The 27,850-nt window shown below is 45.4% G+C and overlaps 1 protein-coding gene across 2 annotated transcripts in view; it reads right to left on the bottom strand.

The window, feature by feature from the left end:
• The window catches only part of ST6GALNAC2 (ST6 N-acetylgalactosaminide alpha-2,6-sialyltransferase 2), a 41,461-nt gene that overhangs the window by 3,459 nt on the left and 10,152 nt on the right, over positions 1–27,850 (bottom strand). The window contains exons 2-10 of one of the 2 annotated variants that reach the window (XM_030208183.1): positions 25,389–25,484; positions 24,432–24,489; positions 22,563–22,740; positions 9,134–9,296; positions 8,894–9,032; positions 7,902–8,005; positions 7,236–7,319; positions 1,475–1,574; positions 212–308 (exon numbers count right to left, since the gene is read on the bottom strand). In XM_030208183.1, the coding sequence (XP_030064043.1) occupies positions 249–308; positions 1,475–1,574; positions 7,236–7,319; positions 7,902–8,005; positions 8,894–9,032; positions 9,134–9,296; positions 22,563–22,740; positions 24,432–24,489; positions 25,389–25,484 (982 nt within the window). In that variant the 3' untranslated portion in view covers positions 212–248. The remainder of the gene's footprint in view (positions 1–211; positions 309–1,474; positions 1,575–7,235; positions 7,320–7,901; positions 8,006–8,893; positions 9,033–9,133; positions 9,297–22,562; positions 22,741–24,431; positions 24,490–25,388; positions 25,485–27,850) is intronic. The other variant, XM_030208182.1, reaches the window with a different exon arrangement.

Below are 27,850 nucleotides of genomic sequence, written 5' to 3'. Positions count from 1 at the left end.
GAGTTATTACAACTATTTCAATTGTGAAAGAGCTGATCAGGCTGCGGCCACTTACAGTGAATTTGAAAACAAATTCTGAAAATGGTCATGCATTAGTCAGTGCCTCTAAGAGTTGCCAACAGGGGGCTTTTACCCCATAATCATGCAGATGAGCAGGATTTGTTCTTATTTTAATACTGTGAGATTCAATTCCTGTTAAATAAAGCTGTACCTTTGTTCAAGGCAGTGAAGCATCCAGCACTGGTAATTCAGCTGTACAGCAGGCTGTCTGCATGTTCAGTGTGACAAAGTCCCAAAGAAAGTACCAGCTTGCAGATAGTGGAGAAGGGTAGATAAAGATCAGTCTAATACATCCGTCACTATGTTTATCATTGCGGGAATATATTGGAGTGGAGGAGCAGCCTAATGGTTAGAGCAGCAGACTGAGAATCAGGGAAGCCCGATTCAAATCCTACTGCAGCTCCTCATGACCTTGAGCAAGTCACTTAAACCTTCCACTGCCTCAGGTACAAAAATTGTAAGCTCTCCAGGACAGGGACATACCTACTGGACCTGAACGTAACTCACCTTAAGCATCAACTAATAAAGGTGTGAGCCAGATCCAAATCAAATATATGAAAGCTAAATATTCCATTCCTGATTCTCCACCCTGAACTTTTGCTATAGGACAAGGAGCCTGCCCTTCTACCAGGGGCGTATCTGCGTGGGGCCACAGGGGCCTGGGCCCCCGCAGATTTTGCCCCGGACCCCCCCTACCGCCGTTAACCCTCCCTCCCTCGCCTACCGCCGTCACCTACCCCGAGGTCCGCTTCCTCCGGCTTTTTAAAATATTGCTTCAGCTGGCGGGGGACCCCAACCCCCCCGCCAGCCCAGCCGCGATCTTTAACTTTTTCATCCTCGTCGTGCAGCACGCTGTGAAAGCTGCATGCATCTTTAGATCCAGTTGGATGGAGTCTGACGTCGCAGCACGTTGACGTCAGACTCCATCCAACTGGATCTAAAGATGCATGCAGCTTTCACAGCGCGCTGCACGACGAGGATGAAAAAGTTAAAGATCGCGGCTGGGCTGGCGGGGGGGTTGGGGTCCCCCGCCAGCTGAAGCAATATTTTAAAAAGCCGGAGGAAGCGGACCTCGGGGTAGGTGACGGAGGGAAGGAGTGTTAACGGCGGTAGGGGGGGGTTGACGGCGGTGTGGGGGAGTTGACTGCGGTAGTGGGGGGCTATAATGTGCCCCCTCACTCTAGCCCCTGCCCCCCCTACCGCCGAACCTCAGATACGCCCCTGCCTTCTACATTCCAGCATGAACACTACAGGTCACTGTGAGATCGTGTGTTTTACTTTTCTTTACAACAAACACCGATTCCTCAATGCATTTTACTGTTCTAGCAAAGAGATCACTGGCTTTTACCCTTCCCTCACCTCCCAAGAAAAATCTCTATGAGAGAAGTTAACACTTTTTACTAAAGACTCTCACCTGGTCACAAGTATGAAGGGCTGTTAGTAACATCAAGGCCCCAGTGCTGGGCATGTACAGGTAGCCAAACTTGGATTTCATTATTTCAGATCTCAAAAATCTGTAAATGCAGAGAGAAGAGGGATGAAATGGGCATGCTGGAATAAGTAATGTGGAGGCATGATACATATAGAAAAGGCAGGTAGGTCTGACATAGCTTGTGGGGGGGGGGGGGGATAGTGTTAGTATACAGCAAAGGTTAGAAGTGCATTCCAACAAAGCAAAGGCTGAGTGTGACCAAGAGGGTGCAGAAAGTCTTAACTTCAGTTGAATGTTGAAATGTCCTGATTAGGTGGAAAGGAACTGCAGTGTCCAGTCTATAAAAAGCATGGAGCAACCTGTACAGAATGGCAGTTACAATCATAAGTCAATGGTACTACTCTGAAAGGTTAAGCAAGGGACACAGGGGAACAGAGAGTGGATATTGTGTTCCTTATGGGAATTTTTTGTTGTTGTTCTTACATTTGTACCCCGCGCTTTCCCACTCATGGCAGGCTGAATGCGGCTTACATGGGGCAATGGAGGGTTAAGTGACTTGCCCAGAGTCACAAGGAGCTGCCTGTGCCTGAAGTGGGAATCGAACTCAGTTCCCCAGGACCAGAGTCCACCACCCTAACCACTAGGCCACTCCTCCACTGTTGCTACTATTTGAGATTCTACATGGAATGTTGCTATTCCACTAGCAACATTCCATGTAGAAGTCGGCCCTCCATGTAGAAGTCAGCCCTTGCAGATCACCAATGTGGCCGCGCAGGCTTCTGCTTCTGTGAGTCTGACATCCTGCACGTACGTGCAGGACGTCAGACTCACAGAAACAGAAGCCTGCGCAGCCTTCTACATGGAATGTTGCTAGTGGAATAGCAACATTCCATGTAGAATCTCCAATAGTATCTATTTTATTTTTGTTACATTTGTACCCTGCGCTTTCCCACTCATGGCAGGCTCAATGCGGCTTACTTGGGGCAATGGAGGGTTAAGTGACTTGCCCAGAGTCACAAGGAGCTGCCTGTGCCTGGTGGGAATTGAACTCAGTTCCTCAGGACCAAAGTCCACCACCCTAACCACTAGGCCACTCCTGTACATTCATCTACCCGGTAGACAAAGCACTACTGTGTTGACCAGATGGGCCATTTTGCTGTCATTTCTCATGCTAATCTACAAGGTGTCAGTGTTAACAGCAAACTTGGTTAGAGACAAACCGGATAAACTCTATTGGGTTTTGCTAAAAGGTTTGATATGGTGAGAGAACAAAAATACCATTTATGAACAGGGATGGACCAGTTCGTGCTTTAATACTTTCTCACCTTGACTATTGTAACAACTTATATTTTGGTATCTCTGTGAAAGTCAAGACTAGAGTTCAGACACTGGAACGCTTGGTCTTTGGATCACAATGAGGAGAAAGGGCAACTCCTTTGTGGGTTCACTCAAATTGGTTGTCAGTACAGGCATGAGCAATCTATAAAGTTTTGAAGGTTATGAGCCCAGCGTACTTAACTCACTTGTTTACTATTTTCTTCACAAAAAGGGGTACAATAGAGGATTATTATTATTATTTTAGAGTTCTTTTGGTTTTTAAGCTGTTGCGTGTTAAACTCCTAAGATCTTTAGGTAGGGAATTCTAATGCCATATTCCTAACATTATCTTGTTAAATTTCAATCCAAAAGTCCCAGTTAATGTTCTAGCTCTTGCAGTTTTCTACTACTTTTGAAATCTGCTTTGTCACTCCAGGAAGTTAGCAGAATATAATGCAGGATTAATTAACAAACTTGCTATAGAGGAATCACTAGCAGGTCATTATGAAGCACTTATTCTGAGTGGGAGAGGTGATAAGTGGGTTCCTGGAAGGGGTCTGTATTCATATCTTTATCAATGATCTGGAGGATGGAATAAAAAAAAAAAAAAACAGCAATATTAATACGTCTGCCTTGACAGACACTGCAGGACTCATTGATTTTAGGGGTGTGCAGGGCAAAAAGTTTAATTTTGGTTAGTTTCTCAGGTTATTTACTGGATTTTTAATTTTATTCAGGTTTTGTTTTGTTTTCAGGGCATGTTGTAAATAGGATGCTTTATTGTGCAATAGTGCACACTATTAATGACACGGGGAAAACACAGCATTTTGGGATTTTTATTAAGATGGGCAAAAATGACATGAATTTATATGGGAAAAGGCTAAAAAGAGATTGGGGCTCTTCAGATTGGACAAGACACAGCGGAGGGGAGATATGATAGCTGGGTTATAAAATCCTTAATGGAATAGAATCGGCAAATGCAAATTACTTGTTTAGTTTTGCAACAAGTACAAAGATGAGGGAACACTCCATAAAGTTATATAGTGGCAATGTTTAAAACAAATTGGAGAAAATATTTTTCACTCAATGTATAGTTAAGCTCTGGAATTCATTAAAAATCAGTTAATTGGGGGTGGGGGGGGGGCGTGTCAAGATGGCAGCACGCTGCTGATTGTGCTTGACTCTCTTGCTGGCTGCTCTGAATCAAAACTTTTCCTTAAATCCGATGCCTCACACTAAACGTAAGGGGACGGTTAAGGCTGGTTCCTCGATGGCCAGAACCTCCTCACCTCAACAGCAATCTATCGAAAGGTTCGCCATGAGAGCCCCTACCCAGAATGCTGAGAGGAGCCCTGCTGCTGCTTCAGGTGGAGGAGACCCCGGAGACTTGGGACTAGATGTTACTCTCTCTTCCCTGGCTCTCAACCCACCACCTCTCCCCGAAGGACGTTTGTCTCAATGGAGGCCTCCTGAACTTGAAGAAGCTGAGGGAAGACCTCAGGATTGAGGTATTGAGAAAACGGGACCGCAGGGAGGTTTGAGGCCTATTTGTGCTTTGACTGAGCGCGTAGCACCATTAAAACAGCCAGAGTCGGTAACGCTGGAGAGCATTTGGGAAGCTCTCCAACAGTTGGATAATTCAGTGGCCAGATCTACAACTGAAGTTTCGACTTTAGTGAGTACTGTTGATACCTTATCTAATTTGTTAGAAGGCATAAAGATGGAATTTAATACTCAAGTGAATAAAATCAAAGATGAGGTAAAGAACTTATAAGATTGCTCCGCTATGGTGGTAAAATGATAATACATCGAAAGATTGAAAATTACAATCGTAGATTAAATCTATGTTTCCTGAACTTTCCAAAATTTCCAGGTATTACCCCTTTGGATGCGTTTAAGAAATATTTGTTTGAAGTTTTGAAATTTACCCCGGAAACTATTCCACCGATAAATCAGATATTATATACCTAATAAGTGAATCTCTGAGAATTCTTTGGAAACTAGTAAAAAAGCCCCATTTCTGATGCAAATGAAACGGGGGCTAGCAAGGTTTTCTTCTGTGTGCATGTGGGAGTGTGTGTGTCCCTGCCCTCTGCCCTCTCTCCCCTCCCCCCTCTGAGTCCTTCACTGTTACAGAGAGAGCGATTTGATTTCGTGCTTTGCTGTCCCCTCCCCCCTCTGAGTCCTTCACTGTTTCAGAGAGAGCGATTTGATTTCGTGCTTTGCTGTGTTTTTTCCTTCACTGTTTGTGTTACAGAGAGAGCGAGGGCGGGGCAGACACTCATGGGGAAACCGGATATCTCTCCCCCTTCACACTTCCGGCTGGAGGCTTCATAGAACGTTGGTGGTGCCTTTTATATATAGAGATGATTGGTCAAGAAAAGAAAGACTCGTTAAATATATCTGAACTTTTAGAAACATCATTATCAGCAGACTCGGAAAGGATGACCTTATTGGTTTCATTGGTCTTCGAGCAAGATTTGGAAGCGGTGAAAAGGCTATCCCTCCGAAATTTGCAAACTTTGTTTTATGGTAAAAAAGTCTGGATATTTCCAGACGTCACAAAGCAAACACAAGATAGGAGGAAAGCGTTTTTGGCTTTAAGAATAGACACTTTGGCATTGGGGGCTTCTTTTTATCTTAATTATCCATGCAAATGTGTTAAGTATACTGAGATAAAATATGTCTTTTTTTCTTCCAGAACAATTACGTGCCTTCAAAGATTTAAAAAAGGTCCACACAGTATTATCTACAGTTGAGAACAAATAATAAGGGGAGGGTAATAACGTGTTACAGCGTTTATTTGTGGAAATAATATTTTGAAGCTTATCTCCTGAGTTATATGTTACACAGCCCCCCTTAAATTGTGGTCTAACAGAAGATTAACCATTTGCCTTTTTCTTTTTATTATTTGATGTAATTTTTACCTCTCTGATTTTCTTGTTCAAGTGTTATGACTTGTAAATTGATTATATACTAATAAACAGAAATTTAAAAAACAAAAACAAAAACAGTTAATATAGCTAGGTTTAAAAAAAAAAGGTTTGCACAAATTCCTGCAGGAAAAGTGCATAAACCATTATTAAAGTAGACCTGGGAAAAGCCACTGCATATTTTTGGAATGAAGTAGTATGGAATCTTGCCTCGTTTTGGGACTCTAGCCAAGTACTTGTGAACTGGAATGGCTACTGTTGGAAACACGATAGTGGGTTACAGGGGCGTATCTGGACTCGGGCGGGTGGGGGGGCCAGAGCCAGAGGGAGGGGGCACATTTTAGCCCCCCCCCCCCCGTCATTTCCGGACCCCCCCCCTCGCCACCAATGACACCCTCCCCCGCTGCTGTCACTTACCTTTGCTGGCGGGGGACCCCAACCCCCCGCCAGCCGAGGTCCTCTCTTCCATGCAGGCTGCGCCGCTGCAAGTTTCAACGCTTCTTGTTCTTCTGAGTCTGACGTCCTGCACGTACAACGCGCAGGACGTCAGACTGAATTCCAAATTCTGAGTCTGACGTTCTGCACGTTGTACGTGCAGGACGTCAGACTCAGAAGAACAGGAAGCGTTGAAACTTGCATCCTGCACGGAAGAGAGGACTTCGGCTGGCGGGGGCTTGGGGTCCCCCGCCAGCAAAGATCGGCGACGGGTTGGTGGTGGGCGGGCGGGAGGAGATGGAGAGGGCCTGTGGTAGGGGGGTCCAGGGCGAAATCTGCGGGGGCCCAGGCCCCTGTGGCCCCACGCAGATACGCCCCTGGTGGGTTAGATGGACTCTTGGTCTGCCCCATTAGGGCAACTCTTATGTTCTTACTGATTTTATAGCTTCAAGCTGCACAGCTCTTCTCATGGGATTATTGGGAATTCAATTGTTTCCATAGGCATTGTCCATGCTGCATTTAAATGATTAGTTTCTGTGGGCAAAGGTCCCTACAGGGACCCGTTTCGCAAAGGCTTCTTCCGGAGACCTAGCCAATCCCATGGCCAACTATTGCTGTGCTAGTGTGGCCTAATCAAACACGCTTACCATGCACTCAAAAATACATGTCTGGGGTGTCTGGGGGGTGGAAAGTGGAGGTGCTTAGCGCTAACCCATTGGTGCATGATTTGCGCATATGTCCTTACTGCCTAGAAAATAGGTGTAGTTAAGGGCTCATGCACTAATGGCCACAAAACGTAGGGCATGATATACAAAAATCAGCCATTTTACCCCCAGTGTTAAAAGGTTGCCTCAGAGCACGGGGGACCCCAAGTGCTGGTAATAGCACAAGTCACCTTTTAGTGCAGCTTAGTAAAAGGACCCCTTAATTAGTTCAATATAAAGGTTATCACTTTTTAATTTATTAACCTATATCTGTCCATTGCTTCAGAGGAAGAGACATAATACTTGAGAGGTGCCATTCCAGAGTTTTCTGTCAGGAGAAGCAGTCTTCCTTACCTGGACCGAACATATGCCAGAAAGTCTGGATGTAGTAACTTGAATTTCTTTGCCGATGCCTGGGGACCAAAGTACTTTGATGGCCTATAGAAGGTAAGCCACCAAAAAAACACAATATCAGAGCAAAATCTACTAAGCCACACAATATGGGCTCAGGAAAAGAATAGGACAGGAACAAATAATTAAGCCTTGTATTTCTGATTCATGTGGTAGATAAGCCTGAAGGTACTTGAGTAAGTTATCGGTTTTGACCAGTTTAAACCGGTTCAAACCAATCTAAACCTGGCTCAAATGTTACAACCAACAACTGGTCCAAACCGGTTCCAACAGGTTCTGACCAGTTTTAACCGGTTCAAACCAGAACTGGTCTAAACCAGTTCAAAACCGGTTCCGACGTTCCGACCGGTCCAACCCATTTCCGACCAATCCGAACCGGTTCTGACTGGTCCAAACCAGTTTGGTCAGTCTAAATCGACAGTTTGAACTGCAGTTGCTTTTTACTGCCCCCTTGAAACCAGCCTAGGCAGTTGCCTAGTCATGCCTAATGGTTCGGCCAACTCTGCCCCTTTCCAGCAATGTTTGCACAAATATTTATGGGAGTTCTTAACCACCTTTATTTAGGGAGTACCCAAGGCAGTGAACAACAGGTAGGTAGAGTGTACTCACTGATCACCCTTGTCATAGCCTTCCGGAACTGGTATGCCCAAAATGGATGACTTCAGCATGAGGTAATCTCGCAGGTCTGAAGGGATGAAAATATAACGAAGATCCTGCAGTTAGAGACAAAAAGTTTAGCATAGCCTCCAGGTTGCCTTTAGTTCTTTTTCTCTTCCCTCTCCAGCCTTTGCTTATTATATTTTGAACCTTTGTAAACTGCTTTGATTTGGTTTTGCAACAAGAACACTATATCAAGTTTTAAACAAACAAACAAAACAGTGAGATGGGGGTAAGATATAAAATACCAGTTCTTCTGCGGAAGAAAAATGCTTTAGGCTTTGGATCTGATGCATATAAAAAATGCACTAAAATAAAACTGTATATTGTACTATGAGGAGGAGAAGGAGTTATCTTCTCTCAGGAACACAGCTTGTGCTCAGCTGAGAATAAAAACAAGCCCCCCCTGATTTTCAGAGCTATTTAACTGGCCAGAACGGCTGCTGGCCAGTTAAATAGCGCTTAGTCGGCTATCCGGCAATATTCAGCTGAATAACCCCGGTTAGCAGCTAGCCGGTTATATCACCCTATATAATCGGCTATCCAAGCCTCATCTCTGGCCATCTTCAAAATCTAAGCTAAAAACCCACCTCTTCGATGCTGCTTTTAACTCCTAAACCTAAACCTTCAACTGTCCCCTATCCCTGATATGTCCTGTCTGTCCTAACCCTTATCCATTACTTGTTCTGTCTGTCTGTCATAATTAGATTGTAAGCTCTATTGAGCAAGGGACTGTCTCTCCATGTTCAAGTGTGAAGTGCTGTGTACGTCCGGTAGCGCTATAGAAATGATAAGTAGTAGTAGTAGTACTATCCTCTGATTTTTAAAGCCAATTTAGTGGCATATTTGGCCATATGAAACATGGGATATCTTTTGCCAGTTTAAATATAACAGGCTAACTTTGATTACCAACTTAGCCTGCATTTTACCCCCTTTTCTCTCACCTCACTCTGAGGTATCTTGGTGAAGCCATACACTTCATAAGCAATCAAAGAATTCTTCATTGTGTTCACCGAGAAGCCATAGAAGGATGTCTTGGTTCCAACATCTTTCTCGAAGCCTTGAATCACTGCCCCATTCAACCTACAGCAGAATAAAGAGAAGGGGATTCTGAGATGACTGTGGGCTGTCTGTATCCAGCAGGTGCTTGAACAAATCCAGGCAAGACAACTGAGGACTCCTACCTGAAAACAAAGTCATGGTCATCTATCGCTTTCCCTTGTCTGGATCCATTCAAGATGCCCCCGTTCCCAACCACAGCACAGCGGATGCAGTTTCCTGAAGGCCTGGCATCAAACAACCAGCTGTTGGCAGAATCATTCATCAGCTTTAGGGTGGAGGAGAGGACTAGAAAGAATGAGGGAGGAAAAATATTCATATCATATGGCACCTACTGAAGTACAGCTATGTCATCTCCTCTCTCCCATATTTTCTTTTAGTTTTAAGCAGGATCTGATACAAAGGCTGATAGTGGTGAAGTCAATTGTGATCAAAATGCAATCAAATCAGATCATCACTTATAGGAAAATAAAAAAAAAATGCAATAGCTTAAAGGAGACTGTAAAGAAATGTGGAAATTGGTTAGGCTGACACTAAAGTACATAGTTACATGGGTTAAAAGTCTGCAGAAGATGTGGAGATGGAATTTTTAAAAATATTGGAAGCCCAGATCAAATAAAAGAAAGTACAAAGAGCTGGGTTCCATAGTAGGAGCCACTACAAATGGGAAGGGTCTTGGAGTCATCATGGACAATGCATTGAAATCCTCAACTCAATGTACAACAATAAAAAATGCATTAGAATATTAGGAAAAAATCTATAATAATGTGACCACACCCTGGTACTGCATGCAGTCACCCCATCTCAGATCTAGAAAAGGTACAAAGAAGAGCAACCAAAATGATAGAGGGGATGGAACAGCCCCCTATGAGAAAAAGCTTAAGAGTTTAGGGTACTTCAGCTTGGAGAAAAGATTAATAAGAGGTTTATAAATCATGAGTTGTGTGACACAAGAGTTATGTACTATTTCAAAAAGTATTACAACTTAGGGATACTCTATTAAATCTTCTACCAGTTAATTTCAAACTAATTTAAAGGTTTTTTTTATCAGTCTATGAAATTTGTCACTACGGAGAACCAGGGGCATAGCTACGGGTGGGCCTGGGTGGGCCCAGGCCCACCCACCCAAGCGCACGCACACTGAAGCAGCAGCAGCAGCCTAGCGTGCAGCAGAGACGGGGCACCCGCTCGCGCTGTGGCTCAGGCTCAGCTGATCTTTCCAGGAGGTCCGAGGTTCCTTCCTGCTTCCAGCCCGATTGGCCCGCCCACTACGCCACCCAAGCAAGCGCACAATACATACTCTGCAAAACAGCAGCCTGGCCCTGCCGTAAGCTACTACTGCTACCACGTCGCGTTGCAGCCAGCATCCGCCCGGCAGGCTCAGCTGATTTCTCCACTCCAGGCGCGTCGACTCGTAGCTGTTCCAAGTATCCATCCTACGCGCCGGACGTGGCTGTGCGCGGCAGCGGGCGTGCTCATCAGCCTCACTCTCGACTCCGTTGTCGGTTTGCTCGGGCATTAGCTGCACGTGGATGGCTGCACGCAAGGCACACAGGGGGGTTGACAATTAGTTGCGAGCCTCAGCCTGGGCCTGCGGCTGCCCTGAAAAACGTGGGAATTTGGAAAGAAGAAGTTCTAGTTGGAATCAAGATCATCCAGTCAGTTCCAGAATCGAGTTAGCAGCAGCAGCTGTCAGCCCAGCCCAGCAGCAGGTAATACATTGTAAATGCTTTTTTTTTTTTTTAATTTTTTTAAAATTAAGCTAGCTGGGGCCTGGGCACTATTAAAATGTATTGTTGTGGAATTTCTGGGTGGGGTAAGCACTTCATTGCCTAGGGCAAAAAATGTATATACTTAATTATTAAAATATACCTTTTTTTGCCCTGCAGTGAAGAGCCCACCCCCACCCAGAAGCCCACCCCCATGACCTGCCAGCATTTTGATTACTCTTTTGTAATCAAAATGATGGCTGTGGTCTGGTGGGCTTCTGGATGGGGGGGGGGGGGGGGGTAGACATTTCACTGCCAGTGCCGCCCTAGGGCAGTGCTAGCATGTAGTACTTGCAGCCCTTTTTGTTTTGCTTTTTTTTTTTTCACGAGATGGTGTATTGGTGTTTTAGAGCCTAGTGTAATTACAGTTCTGCCTTTTCAAGCATAAAGTTGTAGCTCATCCTGTCCTTGGAATTAGTGCTGTTATGGTTTATTAAGGATATGAGTGTGTTTTTGCACAAGTTTGTGTATAGCATTTTGCAGTGGAGAGATTGTGGGATAATGTAATTATATTTAAAAATATCAATTTTTCCATTAAGTATGTATGTGGTTATACTGATGCAGGGCAGCTGTTGGGCAGACTACTTAGAAATCCATCATCAAGTGAATTCTAAGGCATTATTTTGTAGGATCCCAAGAGACACTGCTCATACTTATATAGACAGTGCGTGCCCACCCATATTAGCTCTGGGCCCACCCAAAATCTCAGGTCTGGCTACGCCACTGTGGAGAACGTGGAGAGTTGGGTTAAGGAATCTACCAATGTTCAATGCCAGTGGGTGATCTGGCTCATATGCTTTATGAGTACTGACCAATTCAGCAGTTTTGGACGGATATCTGGAGAATTATTCAAAAGATACTGGAGTATGATTATTCTCATATTGTTACATCCCACTTTTAATAACATGATTTGCAAACCAAAGCTTATTGACATTCTCCTTTCCATTGGCCTCCAGATGGTCCATTCTAATTATAAAAGTAGAGAGGTGTGGTAGCCGTGTTAGTCCACTCTTAAAGGTTATCAATAGAAATCAAACAAAATAAAACATGGAAAAGAAAATAAGATGATACCTTTTTTATTGGACATAACTTAATGCATTTCTTGATTAGCTTTCGAAGGTTGCCCTTCTTCGTCAGATCGGAAATAAGCAAATGTGGTAGCAGATAGTATATATAAGAGAAACATCAAAGCATTACTTTGACAGTCTGACAGGATGGGTGTTGGTAGGTGAGAGGAGGGTAATAAACAGAGAAATAAACAGAGAATTCACAGTAAGAATACTGAAAGGTAATTTTAAAACAATACAGGAATGTAAGACCTTTGAAATAAGAATGATTGAATATTTTGACACCCAACAAACAGGACTTAATAAGGATCTGGGTTTTCTAACCCATTATAAACCATAAAGCTGTATTTCTCTGTTTATTACCCTCCTCTCACCTACCAACACCCATTCTGTTAGAATATCAATGAAATGCTTTGATGTCCCCATGCATACCCCCACCCTCCCACTCTGTCAGACTGTCAAAGTAATGCTTTGATGTTTCTCTTATATATACTATCTGCTAACACATTTGCTTATTTCCGATCTGACGAAGAAGGGCAACCTTCAAAAGCTAATCAAGAAATGTATTAAGTTATGTCCAATAAAAAAGGTATCATCTTATTTTCTTTTCCATGTTTTATTTTGTTTGATTTCTATTGATAGTTATAAAAGGAAAGCTCTTAATAGCATGCTTTGGTGGATCCATGTTTGTTTGATTAGATGCTATGCGCTTCAAGCTGCTGAAAAAATGAAGACATATTATAACTTTAGAGACCTGTTGAATGTTTACAAGAATTCTACAGCGTGATATATAGACTGTTTGTTTCTCAACCCCATGTACTGCACTGTGAGAAAGTTTCGATACAATATTTGAAAAACAACCATTGCTAGAGAAGGAATCGAAGTTGACAACATATTTGGGTTTTCAAAGGGGCGGCACAGGTCCATTAATACTTACCGGTTAGCCAGTAACAGGGATTAGAGGTGATCATTTTTATTTCCTTGGGCGAGGGGGGTTCGCTCTATTTTACAGGTGCTATTTTTGAACAGTAACACACTAAAACCAAAGCCTAAACCAGTGGTTCTCAAACCTGTCCAGGGGGACCACCAGCCAGTCATGTTTTCAAGATATCAAGAGACAGATTTGCAGGTCTGTCACCTCTATTACATGCAAATCTCTCTCATGCATATTCATTAGGGATATCCTGAAAACCCAACTGGCTGGTGATCCCCCAGGACAGGTTTAAGAACCACTGGTTTATACCACTAGATTTAAAAATCCCTCCCTGATATTTTTGCCATCTTCTCTGGACCACTCTCCTAGATCTTACAGGCAACATCTTCAGCCCAAAGAGGGGCAGAAATGATCTCCGGCTGTTCCTGCCCTGACATCATATTTAAAAATGGCATAAGTTGGCATTTATGTATTTATTTGGCTTTATTTACCGCCTTTTTGAAGAAATTCACTCAAGGCAGTACACAGCAAGAATAAGTCAAACATAAGCAACAGACAATTACAGCAATAAAAATATTCAAACAACAAGACAAAGTATGGCATTACAATGCCAACACAATAAAAAATTTTAACAGACAGAATAGGATGGTAAGCAAAGATGGAACATATAGATAAAACAGAGTAACAGGAGTAAGAAAATAAGGGACTAGTTTAAAGAGAGTTGCAAATGAGGTCAGAAAGGTGCTCGAACATTATCTTGGCTAGGGTAGGAGGGATAAGCATGCCCTGCTATAATATGTGCAGAAGTGTCATTTACTTCTTCTGTTAAAGACCTAGTTGAGGAGTCAAGCTTTCACCTGCTTCCTAAAGTAGAGACAGTCTTGTGTTAAGCGAATCCTTTCAGGGAGTGGTTGACTGGATCCATTTTGATGTAGGGATGTATTTCAAAATAGCACCAGACAAGTTAATGGCATCCTGGACCTCCTTAATCTGTATATCTCTGTCAAGGGTCTCCTGCTGTAAATCATTTAGACTAGGTAGGTCAATCTCAGGAAGTTATTGTTGTAAGTCAGGGGAAGAGACTGTAGCCTCAGACGTACATAGAGACTGATAAAAAGTAAGAAAAGACTCCCTGATCTTATTTGAAGTAGTCTACAACTGATCATTATTATCTTTAATAGACACTACATGGGCCTGCAGCTGTCTAGCAAGTAGCTTACTAGCTTTGTTTCCTCAGAATAAACCCTCTTTGCCAACATGACGTTCTGATCCACTTGTCCTGCTCATAACTCTTGATTGATTGCCTGCTTTTCAATTAATAATATAGTCATTGATACTTTTAAAGATGGATTACTGTAACATCATATATATAGGCTGCACAAAATTAATAATAATGAAGAGGTTACAAAGTGCAAAACCTGGCAATTAGAATTAATCTTCTGTTTAAGAAGAGAAGAATCTGTGATACCTTATTATTATAAGCTACATTGGTTAATCGTTCGATCACAGTTTAAATTATGCACATTCATTTTCCGGTCTTCACAGGTAAACATACTCTCTTATCTGATAGGCTTTTTTTTCCCCTTATTAGGTAGACAGTTGTTGAGAGGGCAGGTTTCTTTACAATTTCCATCATTGAAGTCGGTTAGGTATTTTAGACAGCTTTCGGTTTCCATTCCATATCAGGCTGCTTCCTTGTGGCATTTGCTTCCGGTAGCAGTTCGCTCATTAACTCATTATGTGTCATTTTGTAAGCATCTTAAAGCAGTGTTATTTGAGCAGTCTGTGGGTTGATTTAAAGTTTAGATTATTATGTAATTTATTGTATATTCCCAGTTGAATATGCTGGTTTTTCAGTGTTTTGTTATCTGCATGGAACTTAAGAGGATGTTATGGAATATAAGATCAATATAATAATAATAATTACTGCCGACAGTGGGTTGTAGACTGTAGTGTAGACTTAGATGTTGTACTCGCAAGTTGTGCTTCTAATGATTTAAGGTTGACCTGTAGTTGATTGACCTTTTTTTTTTTTTGGGGGGGGGGGCAGGTGTAGCAGAAAGAGAGGGAGAAATGCTGGCCAAGTGGAGGGCAGTTGTAGCAGGAGAGAGAGGGGGTGTAATGCTGGCCTCATGATTGGAGACAGGGGTAGCAGGACAGCACAAATGAAAGAGGGAGAAATGCTGGCCAAGTGGAGGGCAGTTGTAGCAGGAGAGAGAGGGGGTGTAATGCTGGCCTCATGATTGGAGACAGGGGTAGCAGGACAGCACAAATGAAAGAGGGAGAAATGCTGGCCAAGTGGAGGGCAGTTGTAGCAGGAGAGAGAGGGGGTGTAATGCTGGCCTCATGATTTGAGACAGGGGTAGCAGGAGAGCACAAATGACAGAGGGAGAAATGCTGGCCAAGTGGAGGGCAGTTGTAGCAGGAGAGAGAGGGGGTGTAATGCTGGTCTCATGATTGGAGACAGGGGTAACAGGAGAGCACAAATGAAGAGGGAGAAATGCTGGCCAAGTGGAGGGCAGTTGTAGCAGGAGAGAGAGGGGGTGTAATGCTGGCCTCATGATTGGAGACAGGGGTAGCAGGAGAGCACAAATGAAAGAGGGAGAAATGCTGGCCAAGTGGAGGGCAGTTGTAGCAGGAGAGAGAGGGGGTGTAATGCTGGCCTCATGATTGGAGACAGGGGTAGCAGGAGAGCACAAATGAAGAGGGAGAAATGCTGGCCAAGTGGAGGGCAGTTGTAGCAGGAGAGAGAGGGGGTGTAATGCTGGCCTCATGATTGGAGACAGGGGTAGCAGGAGAGCACAAATGAAAGAGGGAGAAATGCTGATGCCGGAAGAGAGGGCTGAGGAGGAAAGAAACAGAGAAGGAAGAAGCTGGATATGGGGCAGGATAGAGACACAGAGAAGGGAAGCTGGGCATGGAGGGAGCACAAGGGCAGGTACACAGAGGGGCAATGCTGGACACAGGAGGAGATGTTGGATAGGATGGATAAGGGATGCAGAAGAAAGATGGATGGTGGTAAGAGACAGAAGAAATGTCAAAAAGACAGAGACCCTGATAAGAGAGAGAAGAAAAAAAAATAGAAAAGCAGAAAAGAGACCCTGATAAGAGAGAGAAGAAAAAAAAAATAGAAAAGCAGAAAAGAGACACTTGGCTCAAAGCAATGCTTGTAATGTGTCAGTTATGGGAGATGTGCATCTCTGCTATCTTGCATTTCAGTTTCTATTAGTATGACAAATTTTCTATATAGGGTAGGAATGTGTTTCTTTTGGTAAGATTTGTTTACTGGAGCTCTGAAGGGGTTTCCCTTTCCCCACTTCATCCCTTGGTACCATGGTAGAAATGGTGCTATAAGGGGCTCATCTTAATGTTTCCTCCCGGGGTTCACTATAACCTAGTACACCACTATGCTAAGCAGCCTCCCCTTCCATCAGCAGCAGGAGATGGAACTAATAAGATAACATCTCCTGCCTGGAACCAGTCTCATGATAAGAACTGAAAAATCTCACAACTTTTATCCCAAGACTGGTCCTGCAAGTAGCAGGAGATGATGCTTTATTAAGGTCTGTCAGAGCAGAGCCAGGAAGTGGAGTGGGCTGGCATAGGCGGTTGGTGGCCCAACTGTTTGGGGAGGCTAAAGGGGGTGGAGCTTAAATCCATAATTGTCTGATAACTCACAGAAAAATTAAAAGTCACAATTAATACCTTTTATTAAATTTAAATATTAGATATGTATCATATGTCAAAGAATAAAGCGGTTGCTCAAAGCATATACTAACCACAATCGCTCAACTGCAAAACACTATGCACAACTTTGTGCAAAAACACACTCAGAACCTTACTGTACCATAAATATTACACTGGGCAGAACCTAATACACCAATATACCACCCATACGGAAAATGCAGACCGTCAACAATATGAAACAAGGGATCATAATATCACAATTCTCATGTACAGCCACAAAACACCCTAATTCATGTTTAATGTGGGAAAAAATAAGTAAATAAATATAAACTTTTAATGCTGAGCACCTGATTCTCAAAGTGGACATATTCCAAACACTATCTAATATAATAAAACTCACCCTCAACGTTCTGAGGACAACGTTCTGAAGTCACTCAGACTTCCAGAACGGTTTGTAAGTTCATGGTGGTGAAGCCACTGACCAAGACTCGCTGCCCCGCCCTCGCATCAAACGCAATGACGTCGAGGGCGGAAAACCAAAACAAAAATGAAAGAAGGGACCGCATCCAGGCAGGGGGAAGAGTAGGGAAACACGCGGAAACACTCCTCCCCCTGCCTAGGAAACGCTGGGAAACAACCTCGCAAACCACCCAAAAGCAACGGAGTTACAAAGAAAGCCCCACACACAGAATGACAGAGGACCAACACCCCCCCCACCGCGCAGCCCCCACCTCACGCACCGCCCCACCAAAACAACCAACAAAGCTCATGAGAAGAAAAAAAGCCCAGCCAACAAAATGATGGAGGTGCAACAACCACCCCCCCCCCTCGAGCCGCCCCCCAAAGCCACCCACCATCGCGTAGCTTTGCTGGCGGGGGACACGAAACCCCGCCAGCACAAGTCCTGTCTTCAGACTCCGGCGTGAACTTCATCATTTACTAGCCTATGCAGGCAGGGCTTCTGTGCGTCTGACGTCATGCACGTGCAGGACGTCCGATGCACAGAACCCCGCCCAGCAAAGGCTAGCAATGCAGAAGAACAAGCGGAGTCAGCAGACAACAAAGGAATTCTGCTGGTGGGATTTTGGGTCCCCCGCCAGCAAAACTACGTAACGAACGGTGGGTGGGATGGCGGCGGGGGTGGGGGCACATCGTGCGGAGGAGGCAGTGATGGCAATAAACGAAAAAAAACCCGGCAATCTGGCAGCGCTACCTTCCCTCATCTTCAAAACAACGCTTCCAAAAACCCCTGCCCCCCCCACACACACTCACTCACTCATCTGGCAGCGGTTCCTGAACCCCCCCAACCAACCAAACACACACACTTACTCACTGTCATTTGGCCACACTTCCTAACCCCCCCCCCCCCAACACATACACACAGTAACTCTCTCATCTGGCAGCGCTTCCTGAAAACCCTGCTCCCACACACACACATTCTCTCATCTGGCAGCGCTTCCTGAAACCCCTGCCCCCCCCCCACACACTCATCTGGCACCGGTTCCTGACCCCCCCCCCCCCCCACACACACACACTCTGTCTCATATTGCAGCGCTTCCTGAAACCCCTGCCACAACCACACACACACACACAAACTCACTCTCATCTGCAAACGCTTGATAAACCGCCCCCCCACACTCACACTCACTCATCTGGCAGCGCTTCCAGACTCTCCCCCCCCCCCCACACCTCTCTTCTTCCAAGCTGAACCACCCAACACACCCCTCCAACATACATACTCTCTCACTCAAAATCTCATCTGCCATCGCTTCCTGACCCCCCCTCCACCCCCCCTCCCAACACACTCACTATGTCTCATCTGGCAGCGCTTCCTGAAACCCCTGCAACCCCCCACACACAGTCACTCACTAATCTGGCAGCCATTCCTGAACCCCCCCCCCCCCCACACACACACACACACTTACTCTCATTTGGCCCCGCTTCCTGAACCCCCCCCCTCCACACACACACACAAACACTCACTCTCTCATCTGCCAGTGCTTCCTGAACCCACGCCACAAACACTCACTCTCATCTGGCAATGCTTGAAACCCCCCCCCCCCCCACACACACACACACACTCACTCACTCATCTGGCAGCGCTTCCTGAACCACCCACACCCCTCTTCTTCCAAGCTGAAACCCCCAACACACCCCCCACAGCCCCCCCAAAACACACACACACACTCATCTGGCAGTGCTTCCAGAAACCCCATACACACACACGCACTCACTCACTCTCTCTCTCTCATCTGGCAGCGCTTCCTGAACCCCCTGCCCCCCCCCCCCCACACACACACTCACTCACAATGTCATCTGGCATTGCTTCCTGAACCTCCCCCCCACACACACACACACTCACTCTCATCTGTCAGCGCTTCCTGAACACCCCACACCCCTCTTCTTCAAAGCTGAACCCCTCCAACACATCCCCCCCCCCACACACACACACACTCTCTCTCTCCCCCTCCTCCAGCACACCAATTGCTTAGGTGCAGTGGCGGCAATCTCAGACACCAGAAAAAGAGGGGGGCCTGACACCATAGAGAGAAAGGGAGGGAGGTATCTATGTCACACACACACTCTCTCTCTCTCACACACTCTCTCTCACAGACAATGTCTTTCTGTCTCTCACTCTCACACACTCTATGTCTCACAGTGATTCACATTCACTCTCTATGTGTCACACAGTCACTTACACACTCGCTTGGTCTCATACACTCAGTCTCACAGAGAATCAGTGTCTCACACACACTCTCTCGCACACACTGTATCTGTGTGAAACACACACTCTCTCTCTCTATCACACTGCATTCTCACACACACACTCTCTCACAGACACACTCACACCCAGACTCACTCTCTCTCTCACACATACTTGCACTTTCACTCTCTCTCTCACACACACAGTCACTTTCACATACACTCTCCAAAACATATACACTATGAGGAAAAACTTGCTAGCGCCCATTTCATTTGTGTCAGAAACGGGCCTTTTTTTACTAGTAATATAAATAAAACGATCTTTTCTACCTTTGTTTTCTGGTGACTTTTTTTTTTATCATGCTGGCCCAGTATCCGATTCTGCTGCTATCTGTCCTCTTAACTCCGTTTCCAGGGCTTCCTTTCCGCCTTTCTTCTTCATTTCTTGTCCTACATCCGTAAGTAAAAGCTGGGTCCTCCGCAGACTTGACTGTCCAGTGGATCCAGCTTCTGCCTATTTTCTCCATCCATGTGCAGTTTTTCTCCTCTCTTCCTTTTCCCTCATCTCATCTCCTTCCTCTCTCTTCCCTCCCCTCCCCTCTATGTCCAGCAATTTCTCCTCTCTCCCTGAGCCCTGTTCTCCCATCCATGTTCCTCACTCCCCTGCCCCCCTCCATTCACCCATATCCAGCAATTCCTCTCTCTCCCTGGGCCCTGTCCTCCCATCCATGTCCATCCATGCTCCTCTCTCCCCTGCCCCCCTCCATTCATCCATATCCAGCAATTCCCCTCTCTCTCTGAGCCCTGCCATCCCATCCATTTATTTATTTTTGTTACATTTGTACCCCGCGCTTTCCCACTCATGGCAGGCTCAATGCGGCTTACATGGGGCAATGGAGGGTTAAGTGACTTGCCCAGAGTCATAATTTGCTGCCTGTGCCTGAAGTGGGAATCGAACTCAGTTCCTCAGTTCCCCAGGACCAAAGTCCACCACCCTAACCACTAGGCCACTCCTCCACTCCATGTCCCTCCATGCTCCTCTCTCCCCTGCCCCAACTGCCCACCCTCTTCTCCCCATGACATCAGAAGAAGGCGGGACACTGAGCGAAGGGAAGCGCTTTCACTGGGAGCACTTTCACTGACGCTGCGCTGCCGGAGGTAAATTTAAAAGGGAAAAAAAAGGAAAGGGATCTTGTGGGGGGAGAAGAGGGCAGGCAGTTGGGACATGGGAGTGGGAGGGCGAGGTAAGCATGGCGTGGCGGCGCCCTCCAGAGGTCAGCGCCCCCCTGCCATGCTTACCTCGCTTACCGTGTTGGGCCGGCCCTGCAAGACTCGTGCGGGACAGAAAGAAGAAGCAGTAGCATTGCAGGCACAGGACTGCGGCGCGCCGGTGTGAGAGCCCGAGCGAGCTGGGCGGGCGGAACTCAACTGCCTGGGGCTGGGCTGAATTTGGGATGGCGTGTCGGCTCGGCGTCGTGGTCGCGTCGGTCCAAAACAACAAAGATGAATGTGGCGGGCTGGGCCAAGCGGCAAGCCCCAGGCGGGCGGAACTGGGGGCTGATGGCGGTGTCGTGGTTGCGTCGTGGTCGGTCCAAGTTCGACCTGTCAATCATGATCCGACTATCCCAAGCCTCTTATACCGGGTGCCTATGTGGGCTGGTCTGGGGGTGTGTGGCTGGATGGAGTGGGGATGAGCTGGGGGCATGGATTAAATCTCCCTCTCGAAGATCTGGCCCCCTTGGGTTTGAGGGGAAGGGTTTATACTATGCAATAGGGGGTTGTTGGAGGTTTGTGTAGCTATTTCAAAGCAGACATTGGATTTAATTGGTTATGCTACTACATACTTGTAATCTTCTTGTAATAAGTATGACTGTTTACTTGGTGGTTTTCTTCCATGTTTCAATAAAGTTCTTTTACAAATTAAAAACAAAAAGTTGTAATTATTCTATGTGCTGAAAAGTGATCATATGGAGTCCTACTAGAAGGCAAAATGAGAATAGTAAAACTATATAAAACAACAGTAAACAAAGAAAATGTGGTATTAACCTGATTATCCCCAGTAATTATTTATCTGAATCATTATTCCACATTGATCGTCTGGTTGGCTTCTTCAAACCCAAAACGGTGTATAGTCAATTAATTTCGTTGGAAACATACTTATTGTCCAATATTAGTGGAAATCATACACCTGATTGCATTTTTTTTCTCTTTTAAAACCAGAAATCATTTAACAATACAAACACTTGAATCTCTAATCCAATTCCCACTGATTAAGGTAATCCCAGTTTCACAGGCTTCACTCCTTTTGAATTAATGTACTAAGAGGAATCATTTCAGAGGAAAAAACTTTAGGAGTCATACCCAGAACTCTGGGAAAACAACAATCTCGATATTAATCATCTGTAATAATATTCATTTTGTTCAAAATTTTCTGGTCTATTATCATTTTCAAAATCTTAACCGTTTCCTACTCCTGTAGAACTTCGTTTGCTGTATCAATTTTTCATTCTCAGAGGATTTGATTCAATTATCCATGTGGCTCACTAATAAGATTATATCTAAAGCAAAATTATTTACTACCACCGTTAGGTCCTGGAGCGTCTTCCAGATGATATTCAATGTAACCTCCACCGGAGCCAAAAACTCCAAGCTGATAGCTCTTATGGGTTTAGGAGTGGCACTGCTGACATAGGTTCAGCTGTAAACGACTTCCGTTTCAGCATACACTCCTAACTCACTCCTCCACTCCTTTGGACATGGTGGTTAAATGATTCGGGAGCAATGAAGTTGTTTCCAGGTCCAAGAGCATCGACGCTCCTTCGCCGGCGCTAATCAAAGGACTCACTAACCCAGTCATCTGTGGGCAGCTCGTCGTGCAGCGGTCCCACACTTGCTGCACAGGGGACAAAACGCTGGCCATCGGTGGCTAACCTCCCATTGTCCCCTTCATCTCAGTTAAGGTAACTGCAAATGCAGAGAGGAAATTTCAAGTAAACAAAGACAGAACTTCAGAGGACAGCTGGGCCGTTGAGCGTACGAGCTTCAGGTCGCCATCTTTCCACTCTCACTAGTTTGGGACACTCTTTGACTGGTTTCTCCTCAGAGGCCTGTCTGATATGAGTAACCCTTCAGCATAGCCCTCTTGAGTCATTGAAACACAGAAGCCCCTCCACCACTCCTTGTCTTGTTTCACTCTCCCTATTTTGTGGTCTAAGGAAGAGTATAGAATTACCTGATTAAAATAATTTGTGTGTGTTATTTTCTCTGTATTTCTGGCAAGTTATTTTAGTGCTTGTAAAATTGTTATAAATAAAAAATAAAAAACTATATAAAACCCTAGTCCATGTCATCTGCAACTTCTAAATGCAATTTGTTACCACTGCAGATCCTGTACCTGAATAGGAGATGCCGTGCCAGCCATAGGGAACCTTCCGGTCTCGTAGGCTGTTCCACGTCACAGGAGTGAAGTGTTTGTCCCACATCAAAACTGGTACATTGAAGCTGAAGCGTTCCCCATACAATGGGTCGGTCTTCACTTTAGACTTCAGAGAGCCTTGACAGGGTGAACCGGACTGAAAGGAGAAAGGGTCAGGGGCTTATTGAAATCGTTTTAGTTTTATTTTGTGCTGGGAAATTAAGTAGGGACACTTGGACAGGATGAGATAGTTCAGGACAGACCTGGGTTTACCCAATTGTCTCTGAGAACATGTACTTCCAATGCTTCTATGAAAAGCAGGACTATAAGGCCTTAGACCAGGGGTTCCCAAACCTGCCCCCAAGTGAAGTCCAGCCAGTTAGGGTTTCAGGCTATCCACAATGAATATGGATGAGATAGACTTGCATACCAAGGAGGCCGTGTATGCAGATTGATCTCATAAATATTCATTGTGGATATCCTGAAAACCTGAATGGCTGGGATTCACCCAGGACAGGCTTGGGAACCACTGCCTTAGAATCATGCAACAAGAGAGGAAGTGGTTCAGCTTGTCCCCAGTTTCCATCCTCCCCATAGCAGCAGAACAGGGTGGGTCACAAGAGCTATGACCCCACCAATATTTTGTTCAACACAGCATCAGCAACTAAAGAGCTCGGGGGCAGGGCTGGAGATTGTTTGGCCCCTCCAACCAAAAATATATTTCACTGCCCCTAGCCCTCCCTCCCCATTCCTCAAAATCTCCCTCTCCTTTCTCGCTCCCTCTTTGCTCCCCAGGCTTAACATCCCAGCTCCCTGCCCCCGGATGCTTACCGCCCTTCCAGATTTCTTTTAGCCTGCCCTTACACCAGGCTAGACACCCCAAGCTCACATTTGAATATCTCAAATTTCTCTTACCCCAACCCCCAGTTCTGTTTTATAGTTTCAACCTTACCCCTGTCACTTCCAGGCTTCACTCCTGTGGCCGCCTCCCCTAGAACAGATGTACAAGGCAACCCTGCTACTGCAGCTCATTTTTCCTACTGGGCCACATAACTGATGCCGCCTTGGCTACTTTCACCTTCCAATGTTCATGCCAACGCTAGCCTCCTTTTTTCTGGCCTATATGCGGTTACTAGCCGTTGAGCCCGTAAAAACGGGCTAGTATAGGACGGGGGGGGGGGGGGTTGAAAGGCCCCTTCTCGCCGCTGCAAGGCCCCCCCCGCGGCTGAGCTCGTCGCTGCCCCTCCGAGGTCAACGTTACGCCCCCCCCCCCCCGGAGTCGCCGCCACCCCTCCGCCCGGGCCGGGCCCTCGCTTCGCTATAGAAACAGCGTCAATGCAGCACACAGCTCAGCTGAGCTGCCGTCGGCCTTCCTTCTCTGCCTGTGTCCCGCCCTCGTGGGCGAGGGCGGGACACAGGCAGGGAAGGAAGGCCGACGGCAGCTCAGCTGAGCTGTGTGCTGCATTGACGCTGTTTCTATAGCAGAACGAGGGTCCGGCCCGGGTGGAGGGTGGGTGGTGGCGGCGACTCCGGGTGGGGGGAGTGGTGGCGGCGACCTTGGGGGGGGAGGGAAGCGGTAGCGACGGCGGTTTCGTCCCTCCCCTTGCGCAGTAGAGACCCTCTCTGTCCCGCCCCCGACATCACGTATTGACGCGGGGGCGGGACAGAGAGGGTCTTTACTGCGCATTTGCGAGCGAGTTCGGTCACTCGCCGTTTATATGTTTGATATGTGTGCCGCCCGTCCTCTTTCTAGCTCAGTGGCTGCTGCTGCTGACTCCCATTTCCCATGCAGAATTCCACACTGTGTACATCTCTCCCAGGAATAGCAGAATGGGTTGTTTTACTAACCTTTTCTTGGCTGGGAGGAAATTTGGCTCTTTCAGGGACATGATTTGGTGCTGTCTGTCTGCAGTGGAAAAAAAAAAAAAAAAAAAAAGAGGTGAAAAGTCTGTTGAGAACCTAAGTCAAGAGGTTATGTTTCAAGTGCACAGTTCCTTGTAGGCCTGGAACAGTTCCAACGGCCAATGGGCCAAGAGTTAATTTTGTTTGACTACAGGGCATAACTTGAGTAACAACTAGCAGTAACAGTAGTAGAATGCCCTAGCACCAGGTTACATGAAGCTTTCATAGTGAAGGAATAATAATTGTTGGCACTCGTTAAGCGTGTTTTCAATCAGAGATTAATTCATGGACAGGAATTACTGGCACAAGATCATAATAAGCAGAACAAAGGCAATTAGAGGAAAACTCACAAAACCATAATCATTCTACCGGATCTCCAGCCCCCCTGAACCTGTGTCGGGGGGGGGGGTTGGGAGGGACCTCCAGCCCCCTGTCGCTAGGGGGGGGGGGGGCTGCTAGCATACTGGACAGGGCTCACCATTCCTCCCCAATGGTCTGCAAACCCTAATGCCAGCTCCGAGCTGGCATAGAGTTTGCCATGGCCAGCGAGCCAATCTTTGGTGCGCTGGTCACTAATCATTGGGGATGAATAGGTTTAGCATGCATTTGCATGCTACTTGCGCTAAGAGCCCTGTTTTGCATACATTTGCATGGTAGTTGCGTTCCGAGCCCGCAAGCACATTGTTTCACGCACTTGGGGGGGGGGGGCTCTGATCATGGGGCGGTAGCAAATGCAGGCGCTAGTATGGCGCTAACAGCCTCTAGCGCCTGCGTTCGCTTCTGATCATCGGCCCATTAAGGAGGTGGGTGAAATTCTCTTAACCAAATTATACTAATCTTAGAGATTACAATTATAGTGATCTTAACCAGGCGTCAGTGCTCACATCCCTAAAATAGATTTACCTTTTTTCAGTCCTTTCCTCAGCATCATTAGCTGCTCTTTCCACCTCTCCAGGTAAACTCTGAATGCTCAGCTGATCCACAGTCTGCTGAGACCAGCTACAACACAGAGAGAAAAATCAGTAAGACCATGAAACTGGTGGGCAGACCTGCTGGCTCTCCACATTTCCCAGTACTTTGAAAAGGCAAAATCAGGCTGCTAAACCAATTAGATGACTCTGCTTAGCTTAGGCAGTAGGAAATTTGGTTTTAGATGATCAGCTCCTGTATCAATGCATTTCACACTCAAAAACTCCCAACAGGAGCAAAAAAAACAAAAAACAAAACCTGACTCACCTGTATCTTGTGTCCTAGTACTAGAAGGTCCCTTGTCTGATTAAGAATCAGTGCTGCTAGCTTACCTTCATTAAACTAGGAACCAGGGCTAATTGCCACCTCAATATGCTTTGCTCATTATTATTATTATTTTTTTTTTTTTACATATTTTTATTGAAAGTTTTTAAAAAACATAATAAACATTTACAAGAAACAATACTGTTAACATTTGATCAATGATATACTGCCACTCAAGGAACGCATTACTTTTAAAGTATGCACACTAGTCCACAAAATCATTCACGGTGAAGCCCCAGCCTACATGTCTGACTTAATAGACCTACCACCCAGAAACGCTAAAAGATCATCCCGAACTTTCCTCAACCTCCACTTCCCTAATTGCAAAGGCATAAAATACAAAGTGCTACATGCGTCCACCTTTTCTTACATGAGCACGCAATTCTGGAACAAACTACCACGAAACATGAAAATGATCTACGAACTGGTCGACTTCCGCAAACTATTAAAGACTCATCTCTTTGAAAAAGTCTATCGAAAAGATCAAAACACATGAAGTCCACACACACTGTAAACAATGCAGCAATACATTCTCCTCAGTACTACTATCCCCCGTAACTTCAACAAACTTAAACCTAAATTTTACAGGTAATAAACATTAAGCCTGAAAGTTCTCCTGCTAATGTTCTGTCGCCCTACCAGTATCCGTTGTTCTTCTAGTGTTCAATCGTTTTTCCCCATTGTTTTACTCCCCTTAACGATACCTGGACCTTGTTCTAACTTAACTCCTCAAAATGTAACCATAATTGTGTTGTAACACATTGTACTTCCATCATTACAATGCATTGTAAGCCACACTGAGCCCGCAAATAGGTGGGAAAATGTGGGATACAAATGCAATAAAAAATAAATACTAACATTAACAAGCATATTAATTTTAGCACAAGAGCAAAATGTAGAAATGTTGTTGATTGCAGATTAACAGAAGAGAAAGATATCCAGTTGCTTTCATTTTTAATGCTACGAACGGGGAGATTTGCTTTATTTTCATAGTTTCTATACAATATAACCCAGTTCTACCGCATGTATACTGATAAATTTGAATCATCCTTCCAATGGTTAATCAGCAATTTTAAAGCAATACAAATGAAGAAGTTAAATAAAACTATCTTCATCAGAAAAAGAATGATTCAGAACTAAGGGGTCCTTTTACTAAGGTGCGCTGAAAAAATAGCCTGCGGTACTGTAGACGTGTGTTTTGGGCACGCCCAGAATCATTTTTCAGCGCACCTGCAAAAAAAAAAAATGCCTTTTTAAAATTTTTGCCGAAAATGGACGTGCGGCAAAATGAAAATTGCCGCGCGTCCATTTTGGGTCCGAGACCTTACCGCCAGCCATTGACCTAGCGGTAAAGTCTCAAGTCGTAACCGGGCGGTAATGACCTACGCGTATCAAATGCCACTTGGCGCATGCCCAATACGCGCATCCAAAAATGTTTGCCGAAAATGGACGTGCGGCAAAATGAAAATTGCTGCGTGTCCATTTTGGGTCCGAGACCTTACCGCCAGCCATTGACCTAGCAGTAAAGTCTCACATGGTAACCGGGCGGTAATGACCTATGCGCATCAAATGCCCCTTGGCGCGCGCCCAATAAGCGCATCCAAAAATAAAATTTTGCAGTGCGCGTGTCGGACACACGCCAAAAATGAAATTACCGCAAGAGCCATGTGGTAGCCAGGCGGTAACTCCATTCTGGCGCATGTAGACGCTTAAACGCAGCTTAGTATAAGGGCCCCTAAGGATTTCCAAATGACACGCTTTGGGGATAGCGATTTTTAAATTTTAAAATATCTGATATGTTGCTCCTTATTACCTTCTTTAAGCCAGCTATGGGAGCCAGTGTACCAAGGTCCTTCTTATATGTCATTCAATGATGAATGTCTAGTTACCCGTTAAATCACTTAGGGCTTTTTTTTACAAATCCACACTACCGATTGCCCCATGGCAAATGAGAGGAAGCCCATAGGAACTGAATGGGCTTCCTCTCATTTGCCACACGGGAATCGCTCGCATTCAAGTTTATGCCTAACAACAGGGTTAGGTCTTACCATAATTCATTTTTTTTTTGTCTC

Source organism: Microcaecilia unicolor, chromosome 6 (genome assembly GCF_901765095.1).
Source record: "Microcaecilia unicolor chromosome 6, aMicUni1.1, whole genome shotgun sequence".
NCBI lineage: Eukaryota > Metazoa > Chordata > Amphibia > Gymnophiona > Siphonopidae > Microcaecilia > Microcaecilia unicolor.
This window is presented reverse-complemented; position numbering and strand designations above follow the sequence as displayed.